The sequence below is a fragment of the Apis cerana genome, linkage group LG10, assembly GCF_029169275.1.
Source record: "Apis cerana isolate GH-2021 linkage group LG10, AcerK_1.0, whole genome shotgun sequence".
Taxonomy (NCBI): domain Eukaryota; kingdom Metazoa; phylum Arthropoda; class Insecta; order Hymenoptera; family Apidae; genus Apis; species Apis cerana.
Window position 1 is genome coordinate 2902402 of NC_083861.1, and position 18286 is coordinate 2920687.

The window sequence follows — 18286 nt, forward strand, 5'->3', positions numbered from 1 at the left end:
ATTTATAATAATCACAGTTTGTAATGACGGGCGTGAAGGACTGTGATGAAAGCAACGTTAACAAAATGAGAAAGCACAAAGAGGGTTGGAAACGTATTACAGAAGGTACAAAGGGCAGAAGAATATGCAAATAAAATTATACAGCTGCTCGAGTGAATTTCAAATAAACTGTAAATCAACTTTCATTATTGGATAAATTGTTGCCTCCGATTTTATATAGAAAATATCGATTTTCGAGGATTGATACTTCGTAATTAGGATTTCTTTGACTTAGCGAAATCTTTTTATTTATTTTGTTGCAACTTTAAAGAATTTGATACGTGAATTAATACAATCTGCACCTACAAATATTCTCTTTCCAATGCAAAATTTCAATCTCTCGATAGAAGAAAAATTTTTTTAAAACTATTCGATTAATTTTAAGATTCTAGAGAAATATATTTTTTAAAAAAGTTTAAAATTCTTCAAAATCTTTTGAAATTTCACATTCCTTTCAGATCTGTATGAATTTAAAATTTCAATGAAAAATGTTATTATCAAGAACATTTCCATTCCTACCATTAAAAAAGAAAAAGAATTTAATTAGTAGAATTACTTCGTATAACAGATCCTTATAATTTTTATAAAAATCTAATTTAAATTTCAAAACTTTTATCATTAAGCTGTTATTGTCGCAAAAATTAGCTTCAGAAATTTTTTATATCGCGCACAGAATATTACGTATATATTAAATTTAAAAAAAAAGAGATTCGTTAATTGGATCTTTAATCAACTATAACAGCAAATCTTTAAAATCTCTCGAAATCTCTTCAAATTCAATTGGCAAAAGGCAATGGACAAAGGTTCAAACGTGGCCATATCTCATTCCTTCGACTTTTCCACGTGCAACATGGAAGAACACCCTTATGATCGAACGTTTCGTTGCTTAAGCAACGCCGCTCCTGGCAAAGGCAGAATTATTTACGAGCGGGAGGAGCCAGTTCGAAATCGAAACGGTCTCGTTTACCGCATGTGCGCCGTTCAAATTGCCGCCATCAATAGCCACCCAGCACGATCCAATGGCTCCAAGAAGAAATACCACCCCTCCCTGCACACCTTCCCTTGTAAATAAAACGCGTCAATCGAATCTCTGGTAACCGGTTTTTCTCGTTGATAATAGATTCGAGTTTGCAAGTGATTCGAATAAGCCTTTATCCGAAATCTCTCGAAACGATTTGGACGTGCGCATATCTCGACGTATCTTGATGGAATCGATCATAAAATTCGAGTTGATGCGTGTTACGCAATGCGTTATCAATGAACAGTTGGTGGAACCGGTCGATTCAACCGGATAGAATTAGATTTCGTGCTAGGCCGATTATCAATAGGCTTATTATCTGGATAGATATCGACCGATTCCATGTTTCATGGTGATAAGGGAAGATTAGATGGTATTCGTTTTTCTTTCAGATGGATTTATGTATTTTGTTTTTTTGGATTTGATCGAGAAGTTATATATATATGTAGGGAATGTATATATATATTTATAGGATAATTATAATTGTCCTATCACTTGTATTTTTTTGGAATTGGAAACATTAAAATGAAAATTAAATTTTTTTTACAAATATTATATAAGAGTATAATCATGTAGAGTATTATGTGTATTAAATTTTGTGCATATCTTAAAGACAAAAGTTGCAAAAAAAAAGTAATTCGATATTGGAACAAATTAGTCGTTCAGAATTTGATTTCATTAAACAGATTCTGCGATAAAGCGTATCTCATCGAAGAAAAAAATTTACAATAAAAATAGTCTCATTAAATAAATTGATAATTTGTATCGATTTATGAAATTATTCTTCAAAAAAAATTCAATACAGAAAATCAAATTATTTCAATAAGAAGAAACATTTGAAGAATATTTTAATAACAGGAATGAAAAATTTTACAGCGATGGAATAATTAACTCGTGAAGCTTTCTGAAAAAAGTACCTGTATGATAGAATAGCGAATTGAGTAAATTGCCTTTGAAGCTTTTCAGCTCTTCCATTATAAAATAGAGAAATCATATAATAAAAATTATAATAAATATACATTGTAATTAAATATATGACAGTTAATTAAAAATGATTTCTCAAAAAAAAAATCTTTCATTCTCTCTTCTAAAAAATTGCTCGATTGAAAAAAATTCTTGTTAAGAAAAATTTCAAAGCAAAGTGATGCCAGATTGAAAGAATTTTTAACAAAATAGAAAGTGGAAAATTCTACAAGAACAGAATAAATAAATTGCAATCATGTGACAGTCATAAGTAACAATAGATTTTACATTACTAGGTAATTAATAACAATTTTGTTCAAAAATAGTAATTCTTTTTTTTTTCTTTAAAGAGAAAAAAACGATAAAATGTAATATTTTTCGTTCTCTTATGTATTTAACTTACTTATGGAGGAAAAATGGTATATCGTGTCTTAATGGTAATGGAACTTTGAATCCTTGACTGTTCACGAGGTGAAGAAAAGAATGATTTATTACATTTTATTTTCTGCTTTAAATAATCGATGATTAATTATGTCTCACATGTAATAAATAATGCGGAGAAAAGTGGAGCAAAGTTTTTATTAAAAATTCAAAATAAATATGATATGAACTTGACAACCTAATGGATACGATAAACTGAAGAAAAATAGCTTTGGAATGTATTGTATCGATTTGTAACATTGTACGTTTCACGTGTATATTTATATAACGACTATATGATTCCGGATTATTGAATCATTCTGTAAACTCGGCCAATGAAATTTACGAGAATTTAATTTTATATGAATCGAATACAAGAATAATGCAGTTTTATTTAGATGTATAACGATATTTACAAATGCAATCGAGATGGTAATGATAATAAAATGAATTCTTTTAATCGAGAGATTCACAATCAAAACGATCCTCCTTCAATTTTAATAGCTACGACTCTAATTGCATATATTATAGTTCCTTAATGTAATTCAAGGATTCTTTCTTGGTAAATTATCTCCAATTAACTGTCATTTTTTAAATACAATACATAATTCCTTTTTGAATAATAATAATAATAATAATAATAAGGAGAAAGAAAATTTTAATATTTGAAGTTTTCATAATTAAAACAATCCTAATCTCGATTACAAGACCCACTATTTCTTGCGATTAGATTGCAATATATTCAGATTAATAATTAATTAGTTAATATGCAATTAAATATTTTGTTAAAGAAAATCTATCAAACAAAAATTGAAGATTCCAGATTAATTTCCTGGAAAAAAGACAAAAACTGCTAACTCTCGTAACCACCGCAATTGCAACAGCTTGTTAAAACAGATACGATTAGTTCGAACGAAGTTCAAGACGTTGGTATTTTTAAGATTTCACGTAAAACACGGGGTGTAATTAATCAAAACGTTGACGTCGGTTTCTGGACGGTATATGGACACACGTGTGTCCCCATTTTCATCGTTTCGAGATTTCGAGCGCCACGGGTTGAAATGAGAATTAATAGCTACAGAAATAATTCGAATACCGAGATTTAATATCAAATTTATTACCGCACGTTCTACACCCGCGACGCAAACTTGTCCATGCCACCTTTCGAAAAACAAGAAAGGAACATATGCAGCGAAAAATCGTTATATCATGATCCCCTTGACATAGCGAGAGGACAATATTCGTTCAACCATTTATTCGCCAAGTATTTTATCCGATTAACCGATACGCGAAACAAAGCGAGAAATCAATTATAAAGAAATTATATTACCTTCCCTCGATACGTTCATAAGGGAAACGCGATTATCCCGCTTTTCAATCGTTCGAAATCCACGAAGAAAAAAACAAAGAAAAGTCGAAGTTGGAAAAAAAGGAGGGAGAGGAAGGGAAGAGATTATCGCGAATTCCTCGATACTCGGAGGAATAATTGAAACGGCAGCTTACATCCGGTAATTACGGTCGTTCGTTATACCGTTCCTCCATTTTTCCAACGAAAGAAGCTACACACGGTAACGTAGCAACCAATTTCCATTTTCGTTTCAACCAGACGAAACGTTGTTACGAATAGCCGGGTCCGTTTAATTATCGCGTTGTTATCGACCGTAAAGGGAACGTATAGTTTACGATTTTCCATTTGTAACAAGAGGGAGGGAAAAAAGCTCGATACCCACAGTGCACAGTTTCGTCGAGTGGTATACACCCCGAACTGATCGTGCATCCTCCTCCTCTGTCTCTGTCGGATCGACACACGTGGAAACCGTGTATATAAGTAGGCTAGAACGAGCACTGGGTCGCGGGTATGATCGAAAAGGTTGGCAAGTAGCGAGCTGAATGTCGAGGCAGCCGAGCATTTTGCTAGCGCAACAGCGACAAGGTCAAGGTTAAAGGTGTCTCCAAGATCCGGCGACGTGACGCGGCTGGTTTAAGGTCGCTCTCACTTGGATCCTCCTCGCTGTGTACGTAGATGGTCGATTTCAACGTTGTGTGCACTTACTTATCTCTGTCTAAGGCAATTTTCGAATATTTTTTAGAAAATAGAGAGGAAGTACATGTTCGATCCAACGTATTATTTTTTTATTGGTATAGGATTTAATAATATCGAATTTGGCAGCGAATAATATGAAATTTGTTGATTCAATATTGAATGACGTTAAATTATTATATAAATGATAATTGGTAATATTAAATTTTGCTTTTTAATGATGTATATTGTTAAATTTGTATTATTTTGTATTGATCACTTGTAATTGAAATTGTACAATTTTTGGGTTTAAACTTTGAAATGATACTTTATCTTATTGTGAATATCTATAATAATTTATTTAGATTAATTTAAGCTATTATTTAAGAGGAGATAATATACGATATAATATTAAAATTATTTTAGTGATCGAGGAATTGTTTTTCTGAAAAAATTTTAATTTCGATATGGAGTTATATCTTTTAATTCTAAATAATATTTCAATACTAGAAACTAAGAATCATTTTCGTGTTTTCCTTTATTGAAAATTTAATTCTACGTAATATTTTGAAATATATATAAATAGCAAATATATTATTAATATATCAATTAATTAAATATCCTAGATAAAAATTTTTAATTCAATATTGGCGCAACTGATGAAACTATTATTAATATATTTATCGTATCGTATGATATACTATATATTGATATTTAAATTTCGTTCATTAAAGATTTTTTTATATTCAAACGTCTAAACATATCTACTTGTCATGAGATAAAATTAAATATAAATTTATCCCGGTGACCTACTTTGAAATTTAATCTGCAGCAATACTAAAAAATGAAGATGCGCAACGCGAAACATGGAGAAACAAAGACTGTTCTCTGCTTAATGTAATCGAAAGGAACATTAAAGTGACCCTTTGAATCGTGCAATTCCCTATAGACGTACTGTTTCGTGCCCGATTCTCATTGGGGGGAAACGCGATGCATTTCATTAAATATTCTTGAGAGAATTTCCCCTGCAAAGCATGTCGCAAAAAAAGTCGCAGGAATAAAAACAAAAGCGTGGAAATCTACATATACGTTCCCTCTTCTAAAAATCGGATTTCGATCGGATTCCATAACGTTGGTTTACATAGCTGACCTATATCTATCTATGCAACTACACGTGGAAACTCTCAACATCCCATAATAGCTTGTAATCCAATTGCATCGATAAATACAGCATTTCTCGCTCGAATTGCCTAAAATTAATATCAGAGATAATGTAAAATTTTGTTAATTTTTAAATACTTGTTTAAATTAAGATACCTTAATGATGATTATTTAAATAATCATATTTTTTTTATATAGTTTCTGATTTTATTCTTCTTCATATCACAAGGTTATTTTACTCGAATGAAATTTAAATACAAATTTATTTTTCTTATTATTGAAAAAAGAGGCAATAAAATAATTGAAATAACCTATTACTCGAAATTATTATCTTTTATCCATATTTCAAATAAAATTTGCTCAATTAAAGACAAACAATAGAAAATGTAACTATTTCGTCGTATGATCAACAATTTTAAACCATTTAACTCTTCGATCAATATTCCTATCTATACGGAGATTGATATCTGCGGCATTAATTTTGAATTAATACCAAAATGAGGTACACCGACACACACTCAAACACGGATCAATAATCGTTAATCATGGTCGCGCGTGATTCCAATCGTAAAAACGTGAAACCTCTCGTCAAAATGATCAATTCTCGTCCAATATCCAGTTTCAAATCTCATATGAATTCGAAGATCAGACACCGCATCGTCGAGAAACAAATCCGCGCGGAAGGAAGGCAAAGCGCGATCTCCAATCCCTCCATCCGCTTCTCCAATTCCCGCCATCTGCAAACAAAGCTGCAAACCCGCCGCTGCAATTCAATATCCCATTCCGTCTATCCCTTTATCCATACACCCTTTATCCATCCCTGATTATCGATCATTCTGTGTCATGCACAATTCCAATAATCCCCCTTTTCGCACGCAACATTGCTGCGTGGCCCGATCTCGAGAGCGGCGGCCACGACAACAAAACGATTCGCGTCGAGGCGGCGTGCGAAACACAACCCAGCAGCGACGTCTCTATATCGGAGCGTCGCGACGCCTGCGCGGGTTCCGCAACGATCAGCTGGCTGGAGGCGCTTCGACGAGGGACGAAGGAGAGACGGAGCGCGAGAGAAGGCGGTGGAGGGAGCGAGAGAGGGAGGTGGAGAGGCGGTGGAGGGAGCGAGAGGGGCGATGTCGAGGCGACGAGAGTTAGAGAAGGAAGGGCTGCGCACACGTCCATCGGGTATCAGTAGCGACGTCGAGGGTGGCCTCGTCGCCAGCTACACGCACGTTTTTGGCAACGTTCGTGGCTGCCCTTAGCCGCTGGTGTCCCACTCATCGCAATGGTGTTGATCGTGTGCACGACGTGGACGTGAGCTCTCTCGAGAGCCGGCGCGCGGCCCCACGATCACTCCTCGCGCAGTGCTGCCGTGACGGTCGATCGAAGCGCACCGCTGAAACCTGGGAACGAGGAAACCTTCCATTTTAACGACACCACGATGTATCTGGCCGGCCGCCACTGCGTCGTACTCACCCTGTGTCCACCAGCGTCCTCGCCGAACGATCTTCAAGGGGACAGGAGGGTGGTGTATCGTCGGGTGCCAGCGTGAACGAGGTTCCTGGAGAAGGTGACGGTCTGGACCAGCGATTGACCCGCTGCCTCCCTTCCTCATCCGTGTATAGTACACGTTCCATGTCTTTTTTCGGAGATTCTTTTCGTTCGACTGGGCTGGCCTGTGAGAGATCTCTGGGTGGATGTTGTGGTTGAACAAGGGTGTACATAAAAATCCATTTGGGGAGCGTTAAAGAGCAAAGAGTTCACTCGAATCTGGGCATTGATCGATCCAGAGGAACATAAATGGTTGAGTTATAATGTAGAATAAGAGTTGTACGAAAGGCTGATCCCTCTTGGTCTGGTTCTGTGTTGCAGCTGCGTACCGACGACGAGATTCTCTGTCGTCGATAACCGGCCAATAAACGGCGCATAGAGAGCACGCTCGCGAGAGAGAAGCAGCGTCGAACGTGGGTGAGTAAACAAAATAAATATGCCGTCGTGGATACCCCTTTTTTTTCACTCTGGAACGAATATGGATCTCGATTTTGCCCGTCGTCTAGGTCACCTCCCACTCTCTCTCTCCCCCCCCAAGCGTATCGAAGGGTTCGTTGACATCACGACTGGAAAATTGGCTAGAGAACTTGTGGCCGTCGAAAAAGGTCAGCGAGGATACAAATATAGAAGCACTCGGGCCGCAACAATCGAGAGAAGGATGGAAACTTACTAGCTGTTTCTCGCCACCAGGATCCCAGCTGCGTCTCGTGGAATCGATATATATATATATATCTATATATGCGAAATATTCCGGGCCGCTATTAACAAATCCAAATCCGACGTTATAATCAGAATCTCAGAAGAGGAAGAATCTCGAGAGTATCGAGTGTATATATATATATATACTATTCATACAAAAACTCGTAGTTCCTATCGCGAATCGTGTGTGTATTTTCTCCATCTTTACCCTCGTTATGATTAAATCAGTGACAGAAAACAGACCGGCTAATCCGTGAGCCGTAAAATACCTGCCGTACAAGCAATAAACATTGGCTCGTCTTAACTTCATCGAACTTCGTTGAATAAAAAGTGTATGAACAAATCGTATTGTCGTATTTAGTGAAACGATCGTCTTCCACGTGTGATACAATACAAACTCTAAATGTCTTAAACGATCAACGTTAGTCAAATTAATAATAATAATAACAACAATAACAATAACAATAACAATAATAATAATAATATTAATAATAATAATTTTCAACGTTGAATAACTCTGGGAACAGCCGTGTCGCGAGCGAATAGTGCGTTAAGGGAGTTGAAGAGTGAGCTCGAGAGTATAGGAGGGTTCCGACTCTCTGAACAGCAGGAGCCTTTCAAGGTGTAGGTTCCTCGTGGTTGGAGGTCTCTTCTGATGGTACTGAGGGTGACTCAGCACCGGTGGACGAGCGCGAACGAGCAGCGCGGTCCCCGCGATCAGCACCACAGTCGCCGTGTCACGTCGTCATGGCTACACGTGCTGTCACCTCGACGATGATCGCGTTTGTTCTCATCCTTCTCGTCGCTGGTTGGCCAACAGGCGGACAAACAGGCTTGGTCAGATTCTACGAATCTGTGCCCGATCATCTGCAACCGGACAGGCGAATACCCATCAACGATTATGCGATGCACGGGCCCATCGTCGACGACCACGAGTTCCCCAGGGATCTCAGGGAGCCGTATCCAGGCAAGAGCTTTGGACCAATGGGCCCTATCGATGGCTCCCTCCCGGATGACGTCTCTTTTCGAAGTTTGTCGTCTGGACAGGAGAAAGGGGCGAACTCGATCGAACTTCTGTCGTCTCACGCTGTCGAAAAGATTGAAAAACATAAACCGGAGTATAAGATCATGTCCGTGGAGTTTCATCGCGTGGAGACACCGTTTGTCATTGGAATATGGATCTTCTTTGCCAGCATCGCGAAAATAGGTATGGAATTTTGAACTTGGAACTTGGTTCTGGTTCAGGGACTCTGATGGTTGTTTGTTGATGTTGTTGGATGGTTGACGCGTGGAAGGATCGATGAACTTTTATGGATTTTAATTTTCGATTGAGAGATCGTTGAATTTTGATTTGAAAATAATATTTCGCGTTTTTTTTTGTTTTTTTTTTATAATATGGGGACTTGGTAAATATATTCTAAGAGATGATACTTGAAAGATAGAAAAATTATTGTTGTTTGTTTGAACAGCTAGTTTTCTTTTCATTCCTTATGGCAATATTGAGATTTGTTGGATGGAAGATAGAATAATATTTAATTTACAATTGAGATTTCATTATTGCCTGATATGGATTTTCTTTTATTCCTTGCGATAATATTGGGATTCGTGAGTACGGTATAATTAAAAAGTGATAAATAATTGGGATTGATGTTTTGTGAAAGCTATTAGTAATTAAAAGAAATGAGATCGTTTGCTTGCAACAACGTGGATTTTCTTCTCTTTTATTTGATAACAATATTGAAATTTTATTAAACGGAAGATAAAAGACAATATTTGATTTACGATTTAGCTTTTATTATTGTTTCTCATCAACGATATAGATATTTTCTTTTATTTTATACGATAATATTGAAATTTATGAGAGATAATAGATATATTTGAAAAATAAATTTGTAAAATAATCGATTGGCTAAATATTTTATAAAAGAGATTAGTTAAAAGATAGAAGATAGATTTCATTGTTTGGTTGAAACAAAATGGTTTCTTTATAATTTCCGGAATACGATATATAATTGATGGATAATTTTTTATAAAAACGTTGAAACAGAATTGCAACAAATATTGAAAATTATCGAATTGGAAACGTACGACCGAATTTTAATCCGATTTATTCGAATATACATTTCTCTATATGTTTATTCGTATATTTATAAAACAATGATAAAATCGTAGCGTGTTTTCTATTGTTTGAAAAATTCAAATGAATGCAAATAAATTTCATGGATAAGTTCTATAAATTATTCAAATATTCTTTTATTTTTCTCTTTTTAACAAATAATTTATAAAAAAATATTTATTCGTTTCTATTATTTGGAATAATTTTAACTATTGTCAAATAGATCGATTGTCTCATGATTTGTATAAAGTCCATTCATGGATGTTACCATTGGTTACGTAAATGATTATTGGACATTAGATTCATATTAAACTCTATAAATAGAGGTACATTGTGTTACATTCTACTATATTTCGAATCGGTGTAAAGCGTTCCCATTGCGAAATAGGAGAGAATAATACAACAGTATCGATAATACACTGTTCAGAGACCTTAATAGAACATCCACGAACTGGAGATTCAAATAACAGAGGTTCTACTTGTTTCTCAATCGATCGTGTTTATAACGTGCACGTGAACTACTATACACATATCTTTTTATAGATTCTATATATTTTGCAAGAATAAAAGTCAATATTTCTATTTTGTATTTGATAATAATGTGTCTATAAGATATCACGTATGCACTTTAAAAATGCATTTAAATATTATTTTTCAATTGCGTAAAATATTATTCAAAAATAAATATTATAGTGGAAAAATATACGCCACATTTCTTTAATTTTTATGAGAAATGAAAAAATTCAAGAGTCTATCGACCAATTTCATTATCAGAATTGTACTTGTCATGTAAATATATTTATTTGATTTTTAACATTATATAAATATTGTTTGTTATGGCAGTAATTATATGATTATATGTCTTCTTCAGAAGTTTAAACTTAATTTATTGAAGACTTGTATCTTTGACCCTAAAAGGATGTTCCCATTTTCAACTAGGTCATATTAACCTTTTCATGCTTGATGTTGCGTACACGCAACATTATATACTACAAATATTTATTATACTCATCAAACGATGAGTGCATTTATTTTTTATTATTAATATAGATTCAATGTGAAATGAGATTCAAAAATAATGCATTTTTAAAGTTAATAAATAATGAAAACGATTCTTTTTACCGATGGAAAAGAATTCAATTTTAAAAAGATTAAAGTATTAAATTTTTTTAATTAAAATGGGATAGGAAAATCAAAAAATCGACAAAAACAAAATCAATAAAATATATCGTACTTTTTTCACATCTTGAAATGAAAATTCAAATAAACGAAACATATCAAACACAATAACAAAAATAACGAAAAATTTAATACCCTTTGCACTACAATTACACAAGTTATTGATTAATAATTTAATTTTTTAATGTAAATTTTTTTTGTATCATATGTCAAACGAATTCGTGATCTAAATTTTTATAAAAATTTAAAACAAATAATAGAATAATTTATAATTGGAATAATATAAATAACGAACGTTGCAAACACTAATTACGTTATAAATTGATTAAATCATAAAAATATTCAATATTCCAATTGCAAAGAAAATTCATTTGAAATTACATTTTTTCAAAATAGTATGGATTTGATTGAAAACTCGTTTAAACCAATTGATATTTAGTGTCATTGAATATTTTTTAGTTTAATAATCATTAATATAGATAATTTTAAAATAGGCTTATACCATCTTCAAAACTTGAGTCATTTATAAATTAATCAATTAATCCTGTAAATCAAACATCCTTAAAAAGGAAAATTGATTAATTTGACTTTTAAAATTCACTAGTTTAATACAAGCACTTAATCTTTTACTCGCTATATTTAAAATTTCATCCAACTGGTTTATATTATTATTTCAACAAGCTACTTTTCAAAGCTATTCATAACTTGGATGAATTTTCATATTTTCGCAATCAATAATGAATCTATGTAGGAAATATTCGTATCAAATTAACATTTTCAATATGTGAGAAATATAATTTCAGTAAAACTTTAATCGAATGAAATTAAATTTCAAATTAGTTCGGCATACAATGAATAATAATAATAATACATATACCTCATAAATCAAGAGAATAAATTTGGTATAATGTATATAAACATTCGCATAGATTCACGGTAGCCATAACACACGATTGAATATTCATATTTTCATAATCAATAACACGTCTATGCTCAAATATTTCTATTAAATTAATATCTCTAATTATTTTATACATTGAAACTTCGATCAAGTGAAATCAAATTTCGAATTTAACTCTCCATGGTGTAAATAATAACAGATGCAATACAACAATATAACAAATATTTCCAACCACACTCGATTCAACGAAACTTCCACTACCCCAAACCATCGAAAAAGGAGTGTACCAAAAACCAGAGACAAGGAAACCAATTTCCCCGCAACAGGCGGTTTAAAAAGTAGCTCGCTGTTCTCCAAACGAGGGTTAATAACGGAACCATTGTTTGCATCCTACCACTATGCCCAACCACCAAAAGGGTTCTCCATCGTTCTTCCCTTTCTTTCCATTTTCCATCGGTATACGGGCCGCTGAACGAGTGTTAAATCACGATCGTATGCGTTTACAGGCTTCCACATGACGCCGAAGCTCAGCAAGATCTTTCCGGAATCCTGTTTGCTGATCGTTGTCGGCGTGGTGGTTGGTGTCCTACTGTTCCAGGCGAGCAGTGTCCACGTGTCGCCTCTCACCCCCGACACGTTCTTCCTCTACATGCTGCCGCCTATTATCCTGGATGCTGGATACTTCATGCCGAACCGACTGTTCTTCGACCATCTGGGAACTATACTTCTATTCGCCGTCGTTGGGACTATATTTAACACTTTGTCGATAGGTTGGTAAAAATGTATTGTATGCACTTTGAAAATGTGTGCATGATTTTATTTCAATATTGGCGAGGAATGGAATGCGTTTTATTTTAACAATAATATTTAGGCTACCAGGAGGAATTTTATTTTTGCCCGATAATTTCTTTTATTCTCATTTATGTTTCATATTTGAAAATTAAAATAAGTTATTCTAAAATTAACGTCATCTGAATTGGTTCATCAATAATTCAATATATTAATTATCAGGTAACGGAATACGAGAATAAATCTTCTCTTCTTTTAAATTTTTTTTTTTAGAGTAATGATTTCAGTTGGATTGATCCTTTTTTTTTATTTTTAATCTCCTCTTTGGGAAATGAGTGGATGAGTTAAAAAGATCCTGGATGTGAATGTTCTTTTCGAATACGAATCGAGATAAATTACTTTTTAAAAAAGTAATAGTCAGATTCTTTTTTTAAGAACTCTCGTTGAAAACGTAAATTTTCTCATTTTCTTTACTTTGTATTTAGCTTCATAGTAATATTTCCCTTTTGGATACTTTAGTAACTTCTATTTTATTTAGCTTTTCTTTCCTTCATGTTACTTTTGTAGAAATGCATGATGAAGAGTGATTCTGAAAACTGCTTGTGAGATTATTTATGCTGGTCCAGGAACACTTCTTTCTCGAACATAAGCGGCTTTTGATGCGATAGAATCGCGCAAGTACACTTTACAGAGCTAATTAGTTCTCGTAATGGAATAAAAGATTCGTTCTTGATTAAATGGTAAAGTCTGTCAACACTTCACTAACAGCATCGTGTATTTTCACGTCATCTGAATGATTTATAGGAATTTTAACAAAATCAGGAGCAACAAATTCTTTTATCTCATACATTTTTTTTTTTCAATGTACGTTCTTGAAAACCCATTCAGGAAAATTAGCTATTAGGAAATTTTAGGGTATATTTGGCTAATCATTCGTTACTTCGAAGTTTAAACATATCAATATCAAAAGGTTAAATCATAACTAACTCCGCTTTTTTAATGAAAAAAATCAATCATCATTTCATTTAATATATATTTTATATATGTTGTACAATATTTTATATTAAATATATTTATCCATTCATGATTTTTACAATAAAAATAAAAAGATTTCTTAATAAAAATTTACAAATTTTCATTTAAAAAATCAAATTTATACTATTAAATTAATTCACATGAAATTTTAATTTTTTTTATTAATTAAGCTTCTTTTTATTCTATTATTATTCCATCATAAATCATGTCTCATCTATGTAACAGATTAGCATACAAAAACTCGCAATCCACACGATACTCGTGGTTCGACTTAATATCCGACTATTTTCTGTATTTGAAACTACTTAAGTCGATCACTTTCGTACGTCAATATCTTCGCAAAGTTTAGTCGGTCGTTGTTTCGTAATCACCCAATATACAGAGTCCCACATCTAGATCTGTATCGAGAGTGAAAAGCGGACGTCGAACCGCCCACGCAATTTCTGTTTGTGGCACGTGTCGTTCACGAAACGGCGCTTCATCGTTACGAAACGTTCTCTTACACGAGAGGACGATGATGTCCGCGATAATTAAAGACTCCACGTAGTTGGTGAGATCTCTTACGGTATTATTATTATCGGTGAATTAACCATCGAAATATTTTACAGTGACGATTTTTATTCCGTCGATTTACTGATTCATCGATTCAATGAAATCGATACGTGGATACTTCTTGTTTAGAATTTGTTATATTAAATAGAATCGAGTATGATTCATGAATAGAATTGAGGAAGGATGATTGATAGGTTAAGAATATGGTGAGGAAATGTTTAATATAAAAAAAGAAGTAACACTCACGTTTAATAGGGTTTATTATAAATTAAAATATATAAATCACTATGGAATTTATTTCATCATTTATTCGTTGAAACTTCGTCAAAGATAAAATAGAAGGTTTTAATCATTGAAGAATTAAAATCATTGGTGGATTAAGAATAAAAATGAGAAATTTCGCGTTTATTATAAATTAGAATATTCCTACTATATATCGTATCATATTCATGATTACAGAATTCATTCTATCATTGTTCATCTTCTGTTACTGATAGACAGGAAAAACCCAATCAAGGAAAAAATTGGAAACAAACTATCAATCAAATCGAAAAAATAAATAAAACTGATATGAGAATCGAAATAGAAACATATCTTTATAATTATTTTAACCATCAAAAAAGAACTAGTTTATGAGAATAAAATTTTATTCTATTTTTGTTATTGTTTCGTAATGTTTTGCTAGTAATTTGTGTTTCAGTTTTTGTCATTAATGATCGCTACTTTTAGAAAAGATAGTAGATTGCACGCCCTCTTACATGTCAAAAATAATATGAAGATATAACGATAATATAACACGATAGTTTATGAAGTATATACGTAAATTTACAACATATACAATATTTCTAGTCATGCTGAAAATTAAAATATAAATTAAAGAACTCGAAAAAAAAACTCGATCAAACGATAAATAATTAAAATAAAAATTTCGATTTTTAGTTTGATAAATATTGGTAGACCTGATAAAGTCTCGTTTAGATTAATCAAATTCTTCGAATTCAATAGATTAGTGAACTAAAGTGAACTGAATACAAGTTTTAATTCAAGTTTGAATTCGTACAAATCAAGTTACTCGATTGAAGTCGTTTCAAATAGAGATAACCCAGTAACTTCGAATAATAAATATGTATAATGTGTATAATAATACCATTAAAAAAAGTATTCAATACTAATATAATGAGAAATATTGTTAAATATAATAAACTTTTAACAATTAACGAATGAACTGTTAAAAGTTAAAAGAACTGTTAAAAGTTTGAAATAACTTTTTGTATCAACTTGTTGTTCGACAACAATTATATGATACAATTATTCTTTGTGTATTATAATACATTGAACGAATATCTCTTCCTATTCGGAATTATCGCGTTCTCTACAATTTTAATCCCGTTTAAAAAGAGAGAATAATAGATCCATTAAATAATTTTTTTCAAAAAAAAAAAAAATATATATATATATTTAAAACGCAAATATGTGAACATCTGTTATTGGCTTAAATCCAATTTTATCGAAAATTAATGGAATAATCTATAAAGTACTTAACATTCATAATTTAAAGCGGTTAAACGAGCTTACGAATGAAATATTTAACCAAATTATTGAAAATCCAACAACTTGCGTTTTGATCTTTTAATGAACTGTTTCTAAAATTTCAATAACTGTATTTCAATCGCATTTAATCGCATTTAATTTCAATTAAGCTAAATATTGAACGGATAAATATTGATTAATCAAAAGTTTTAATATTTTTCTTTACATTTCTTTTTTTTTTATTTTTAACTATTTTTTTTTATTCTTCTGTTTCAAATTGTTCATAGGTGCTTCGTTGTGGGTATTGGGTAAGAGTGGTCTTTTCGGATTTGAGACACCACTCTTGCAAATGTTCTTGTTCTCCGCGTTGATCAGCGCAGTTGATCCTGTCGCTGTGCTAGCTGTCTTCGAAGAGATCCACGTGAACGAAATCTTGTACATCGTTGTCTTTGGGGAGAGCTTATTGAACGACGCTGTCACCGTGGTAAGCATTTATGCCCGATTTAAACAATTTAACCCCTCTTAATGTATTCTAGTAAACTCTAGATTTTTTTTAAATATAGTTCAGTGATTATTCAAAAAGGAATGTAGATTGGAAAAAAAAGTAGCAACATAATATTTATATAATAATTCATAATAAAAAATGAACAAAAATACTTGTTAAAATATTACATCCTAAACGATGTTTCTCTTGACGCTCGAATAATTTCGATTGAATCATTTATATTTACATATTCCCAAAAATAAATGGATTCGTAGAATCTGAAAGAGCTCCATTTATCCCTCTATATTGGGATAAATCATTGTACGCTTAAATAGATACAGATAAATGATACAGAGAGTATGAATTCTAATTAAATTGCTCGACGAATAAAAGTTAAAATTGTTATTAGAACGAATTTAAATTTAATCTCAGTCCAAATTAGATAACCCTCGATCCTCCAATAACGATTATTATATTATATCAAATTGTACGATTTCCTTATCCATGAGAAACGGGTCTCCATGACCCGATTGCAGTCTGAAGAATTTCTAATTAACTTCGCGGAATCTCTTAATCATTGGAACAGCTTAATAAGTTACGGTTGTTTAATGACACGCAGGTGCTGTACCATATGTTCGAGGCTTACAACGAGATAGGACCGACGGAAATACTTTACACGGACGTGCTCTCGGGATTGGCTTCGTTCTTCGTGGTGGCGATCGGTGGCACGATAATAGGAGTGATATGGGGCTTCGGTACCGGTTTCGTTACAAGGTTCACCCACCAGGTTCGCGTGATCGAGCCCATCTTCATATTCGTCATGGCCTACCTGGCCTACCTGAACGCCGAGATCTTTCATATGTCCAGCATACTGGCGTGAGTAAACTGATCCTCTTCTGATGAATGCTTTAGAGATTGTGAAAGTTCAACGATCATTCGTAATTGGTGTATTTTGAGGGTTTAAGAGCGTGGTTTCTAATGAAATGAAATCTTAAAAGAGTAAAGTAGGAAATCATTGTTTCTATGAAAATTTGTTTCTTGAAAACTTTCAAATGGAAAGTTTTAATTCTGTCAAAAAGATGACTGTTATTAATTGATTGGCTAGAAAATCTCTTTGAATTTTTTTACGAAATAATGTTTCTTAGAAAAAAGAAAGAGAAGAGGGAAAAATAATAGTTTTGAATTTCGAAAGTTTTGAATTCGAGAAAATTAAATTAAGACTCTAAATTATACATGTGCATTATTTTAAAATTGTTATTTTACAAGGGGAAGATCCTCTTAATTAATTAATTCAAAAGCAAGAGGAAGTTTACGATGTATTTGAATATTACAAAAGAGTATTGGAAATCAAAACAGATTGAGAAACAGATTGTTTAAAGGAATAAGGAAATATTTATAAATTTTATTTCAGTTAATTTTTCTAATAACTTAAGATTTTTAGATTGAATTATTTCCATTTCTATATTCTAATTTTTGAGAATAATGATCATAAATTCTTTCAAAGAATTTCTCATTCAATTTACAAATTTTCAACTTTATACTTAAAAATTTTTTATAACGAAAGCTTGTAATTAGTATTGTTTGGAAACTTTGGTGACACTTGCAGTTTATTTAGAGAAAACTACACGAACAAACAAGTATACTTTCGTAATAACTATTAAATACAATTAAGAGAGAATCTAATAAGTAGTTATTTCTATATTAAAGTAACTTTCTCGTGTAAAAAAAGAAAATTTCTTCAGATTTTTAAACACGAACTATTTTTAATAAGACATTTCATGTTTTAAAATTATTAATATATTCATTTCGTTATTATTTCGCTTAATTTTTAT

The 18286-nt window shown here is 32.5% G+C and overlaps 1 protein-coding gene across 7 annotated transcripts in view; it reads left to right on the forward strand.

Moving 5' to 3' along the window:
* The first annotated feature begins 4291 nt into the window (after window positions 1-4291).
* LOC107995723 (sodium/hydrogen exchanger 3) overlaps window positions 4292-18286 on the forward strand; it is a 37640-nt gene continuing 23645 nt past the window's right edge. For 3 of the 7 annotated variants that reach the window (XR_001765621.2, XM_017053374.3, XM_017053378.3), the window contains exons 1-5: window positions 4292-7586; window positions 7676-9075; window positions 12571-12834; window positions 16258-16454; window positions 17074-17330. Coding sequence is in view for 6 of the 7 variants with exons in the window: in XM_017053374.3 (XP_016908863.1) it covers window positions 8616-9075; window positions 12571-12834; window positions 16258-16454; window positions 17074-17330 (1178 nt within the window). In the remaining variant the exon portion in view is untranslated. The remainder of the gene's footprint in view (window positions 7587-7675; window positions 9076-12570; window positions 12835-16257; window positions 16455-17073; window positions 17331-18286) is intronic. The other 4 variants (XM_017053375.3, XM_017053376.3, XM_017053377.3 and 1 more) reach the window with 4 other exon arrangements.